Source organism: Gossypium raimondii, chromosome 10, assembly GCF_025698545.1.
Source record: "Gossypium raimondii isolate GPD5lz chromosome 10, ASM2569854v1, whole genome shotgun sequence".
Lineage (NCBI taxonomy): Eukaryota > Viridiplantae > Streptophyta > Magnoliopsida > Malvales > Malvaceae > Gossypium > Gossypium raimondii.
The window spans coordinates 30,438,103-30,443,122 of record NC_068574.1 but is presented as its reverse complement, the minus strand read 5'-3'; the positions used below and the strand labels follow the sequence as shown (position 1 = coordinate 30,443,122).

The following is a 5,020-nucleotide window of genomic DNA, read 5'->3' as shown; positions in this document are numbered from 1 at the left end:
AGATTTATTTTAATTTTAATTTTAACATAATTTGATCTCTACATCTTTATAATATTTAATTGCACTAACATCCTCAAATTATGACGCTCATTTTAAATTGGTTTCTAAACTTTAAAACATTCTAATTACATACTCAACTTATCGATATTGTTAACTTGGTCGTTAAATTTCATGTCAAATTTTATATGATTTAATTTAAAATGAATATTTTAAAGGAAAGTAAAACGTTTTCCGTAACTTTTAAAAGTTAAAACGTTGTCACACAACTTTATAATGATTAATTTTGGGGTAAAGTAATCCTTGTAATTACAATTTTGACCATACTTATAACTTTCAGACAAAAATAAACTTTCACATATTACTTGAAATTTGCATTTTGTTTAACATATGATTATATTAACATATAATGCAATTTATAATTTAATTTAATAATAATCTTTTATAACTAATTAGTTATTTATTGAATCTAAAGATTCAAGATAACAAAAATAAATATAATAATTAATAAGGATAAATATCAAAACTATACATTAACTTTGCAATGTGCAATGTGTAATGTCGACATGAACTTTGATTTTGTGTGATTTTATACATTGAATTTTAATTTGATTAAAATTTCACAAATCACTAACAATATTATCGAGTTAACACCATTTTACATTGATATATTGCATACACGATAATTATATTAATCCAATATGAAAAAATGACTAACAATATTATTGAGTTAACACCATTTTACATTGAGATATTGCATACACAGGTGATTATATTAATCCAGTGTGAAAAAAATGGGTTTTTTACCCAAATAATATAAAAAATAATTAATTACGAAAAATGTATGAAAAACAAGTTAATTACGAAAATAGGCATTTGCTACAGTGTTTTAACGGTGTCGCCTGGCAAATTGGTAGCACCAGACTTAAATGTGCTGACATAAAATATTCAAGGACCTAATGTGTAAATTTTCTATTTTGGTTGGCAGCTGAAAAAAAGGCTTTAAGGGTGCTGCATGATAGTGTGGCGGCACCAAACTTTAAATAGGTAAATTGCTTCATAAACCCCCTTATTTATCATTATTTTTATTCCCCCTTTAACACCAAAAATAAATAAAATAATAAAAATTTTCAAGATTGTTCAAGGTATCCCAGTTATATTCATGGTTGCCATGGGAGAAATTGAAGCGAGCAACGTTCATGCCAGCCCTCAGCAGCTTTTCGATCATGGGTATCGATCGCGATGTCGGACCTAGAATGCAAACGATTTTGGTTTTGGCGATACAACCATCACTTGGAAGCTCCTTCAAGATCCCATCAATGTCTATATTCGTCATTTCCTTTTTATTTGCTTGAATTAAAAATTTGCTCTGCTGTACCCATTATTAATTAAAAAAATGTTAAAAATCATAAATGAAAAAGATTGGGAAAGAAAACTCGGACAAAAGGAACATTGAGATAAACAGAACGGGGTTAAGATAGGATTGGTAAAAGGAGGGATTTACCAAAAAAAGCCAATTTTTTTTATAAAATTACCGAAATAGGCCGGTTTTTTAATTATTTACCGGACTGGGCCATTTCCCCCAAAATCGCGCCACGTCGGAGAGATGTCAGGGGACGGGGCAGAAGGTCGCGTCCACGTCAGCGCGACCTGCTGACGTGGAAGGAAATCGCTCCCTTGAGGGCGCGATTTCCTTCCACGTCATCAGGTCACGCTGACGTGGACGCGACCTCCTGTCACTTAGCGCGGTATTGGGAACGCGATTTTGACCCTAATTTTTACGCCTGGGTTTTATGGCTTTTAGGGTTTAAGGTGCAGGCTTTTTAGGAGTTAGAGGTCCAGGAAAATTTTTTTTCGAGTTGACGTTTCTGGTTAAATAGTGGGAAATCGCTTCTACTAGGATGCTATTTAAGAAGAAATTGTGAAATAGTGGCCTCGTGGACGCAATTTCGCTACAGTGGTCATGTGAGAAATAATTTTTTTTTGACGTTTTCTGAGGAAATAGTATAAAATCGCTGATACCAGGATGCTATATGAGAAGAAAGTGTGAAATCGCGCCCTCGTGGACGCGATTTCGCTATAGTTGGTCATGTAGGAAATAATTTTTTTTTTACGTTTCTGAGCAAATAGTGTCAAATCGCGCCCTCGTGGATGCGATTTCGCTCTGATAAGCAAGTTTAATGAGGCTATAAATTAGGCGAGAATTTTCTTAGAATGCATAACTCGAGCGAAACATTTTAGGTTAGGGTTAGGAATTTAGAGTTTCAAAATGAGTGAACGATTAGTCTTGTTATTTACTACGATGGTGAGGTTTGCCACGCCGAGAATGGTGTTGTTTTTTGTCGGAGAATACTGATGCATCGTCATTTAGCCAAAACATAGATTTGACAGAACTCAGTAAATGAATTAGGCGTAAAATCTTCGGAACCACGCCAATGAAAGTTCAGTCAATGACATATCGATTTTGTTCTTCTGTTGATCCGGTGACATATGACTCGTTCGACATAAAAGGTGCTCGTAGCTTGGAGGCAATGGTGCAGACTCATCTTGCTAGCGGAGCAACTTATATTGAGTTATATGTACAATTTACGTCACCAAATGATGTACTTCCGTCCGGTGTTCGAGATGTATACACGACCCCTGGCCGACACTCGATTAGCGTGTTACAAAATACAAAACAGCCCATGTTCGGTAGCGGTGTCGAATGCACATCCCCCCAAGACACTCTGTTGATGGATGAGACATGTACGTCGGTGGCTCGACGGTTGACGCTGGAAATACGAGCTGGAGAACCGCATCAAGTTCTACTGGATGGCAATCTACATCCAATTGGGGGCGTTATCAAATGCCCAGAAGAAGGGATGACGTACTACCTACGACATCAACTGGTGAGGGGACGTCGTACGCTGCAGATGATTGTGGGTTAGAAGGTGAGTCCGATGTGGATCCACCTCGAGAGCCCGGGCCGGATGGTGCAGAGGTGAGATTATTTTCTGAACCAGAGCCTATTCCAATAGAAGGTGAAGATGGTGATATGAGTGCAGATGATGAAGAAAATCCACGATTCAGAGCATATTCACCTCCAGCCCACATGCATAATGTCGATCTATAAGCAGATGATGCGTTAGAGTTTCCAGATCTACCACACCGGGTGCGCGATCGTACAAGTTCGGGAGTAGATGTTGGTGAACTTGAAGTTGGTAATCAGTTTACCAATAAGGATAGTTTTATTGGTGCTTTGAAACAGCATAGCATCAAAAACGGCGTTAATTACCACGTCGTTAAATCAAAATCTGATAAGTTTGAGGCGAAGTGTGCGGTGTAAGACGGCACATGTTCATGGAAAATCGTCACCTCGTTAAGGAAGAGGACAGGGTTGTGGGAGATCAAAAAGTACAAAGGTCTACATACATGTGCTGCAGGTACAGTATTGAATGTGTATGAATAATTTTTTTTATTTTCTAATGTTGCATTACTTAATGTACTCCCTCCCTATGCAGGTGTTTCAGAAGATCATCCGAAAATGGATTCAGCTATGTTGGCTAGCTTGATACTGCCCACGATGGATACATCCGAAAAAGGAGAGCTCCCCGACGGCCCCCCTTGCGACCCCTCCTGCGCCGATGGCCTAGTTATCGGTGGTCCGCTCGGTATTACAGGAAATGGAACTGATCCGGGCATTTGGCTCTAACCTGCCATAGGATTCGGAAAAGGATACATGTACGGGTTAGGGTACATATAAGGGCTAGGAAACATACCTGGCATCATAGGGAAAGGTGAATGCGTGGGTATCATCTGTTGAATTGCTGCGCCAGGTGACTGCGTTGGTGCTCTCGTTGGGGACGGTGATTGCATAGTCGCTGATGATGAACCAGGTGAATGTCTGGGCCTCGTTGAGGGGCTGCCCTCGTAGTTTTGTCCCCTTGGATTTTGAGGCCCGCGCCTTTCCCTTCCGACACGTATTTGCCGCCGCCTCTCCTCCGGCGTAAGTAAATATGGCTTCCCATGGGCCCTAAACCATGGCATGTATTCTGGAACGCACGCTAACTCGGGAACGATGATTGGTTCCCGAGTAGGTAGATATTCATTCCGATTTTCCCACATTTCTGTGTACACTGACCAGTACAACGGCCAATCCGTACCTAATAGCCGAAGGTCGATTTTGTGGTGCTCGTCAAACTCCTCAGGGTCCGCAGGGATTGGTTGTCTACATCCAAACTGTCGTAGGACTCTGTCTGTCTGGTGGGGCTCCACGGTTGCATAGTTGATCAACAATACTTTCACGTGCCAAGCATTCGGATTTTGTAAAAACTCTTCCGGGATTACTGCCCGGACTGCCGGATCCTCGTATGGTGTCCATTGAAACTACATGAACATGATAGAAATATTACATAAATACATAATACTAAATACTAAATATCAATCCACTAGCGAATGTATGGAAATATCTATTTGCAATAATACTTACTTCTGCTTCCGAGCGTTGCTCCAATAGAAGCCGTATATCTTCAAGTTCAGTCGGTATTCCACGATAACTTACCGGATGGTTCCACCTAATTAAATAAATTTTTAGCATTCTTTTATTCTTACAAAATCTACATATCAATTTCAAAATGTAATATAAAATTTACCTCGTTACGAGTGGGAATGTATATGGGTGGTTCACTCGAGGACGTAGAAATGGAAAGCGAAACCGTGCCCATGATTGTAGTAGTGACAGGCAACCTCCGATTTTTGCTCTCCTCGGTTTGGTCGCCCCGCACATCTCCCGATATAATGTTGTCAAGACGGCAGACCCCCAACTAAATTCACCGGTTGCTCTAAAATCAACTAGTTTTAGTAGCCACCTTAGATGTACACAACTCCGTGATGTGTCGGCCATGAGATAGCCTCCAATTATTTGAAGAATGTATGATCGAGCATATTGGATTCTTTCAATCTCGGTTGAATTTTCATTCAGACCGGGGAAGGTGGCACGTAACCAGCCCATCTCCACCTTACCTCCATCCATTTTATCCGGAAT

General features: G+C 39.8%; 1 protein-coding gene across 1 annotated transcript; it reads right to left on the bottom strand.

Annotated features, from left to right (window-relative positions):
• Positions 1-3,684: 3,684 nt before the first annotated feature.
• On the bottom strand, positions 3,685-4,787 carry LOC128033942 (serine/threonine-protein phosphatase 7 long form homolog). The gene is made up of 3 exons (XM_052622444.1): positions 4,629-4,787; positions 4,466-4,550; positions 3,685-4,362 (listed from the first exon to the last, which is right to left on the bottom strand). The coding sequence occupies exons 1-3, from the start codon at positions 4,760-4,762 to the stop codon at positions 3,685-3,687; spliced, it is 897 nt and encodes a 298-aa protein (XP_052478404.1). The 5' UTR covers positions 4,763-4,787.
• Between the last annotated feature and the right edge of the window lie 233 nt (positions 4,788-5,020).

Excerpts from the sequence above, each read along its gene's own strand:
- LOC128033942 (XM_052622444.1), bottom strand. The coding sequence starts at position 4,762 with ATGTGCGGGGCGACCAAACCGAGGAGAGCAAAAATCGGAGGTTGCCTG. Across the intron at positions 4,551-4,628 it reads ACATTCCCACTCGTAACGAG|GTGGAACCATCCGGTAAGTT; the intron begins GTAAATTTTATA and ends TTATTTAATTAG. Across the intron at positions 4,363-4,465 it reads AGCAACGCTCGGAAGCAGAA|TTTCAATGGACACCATACGA; the intron begins GTAAGTATTATT and ends ATGTTCATGTAG.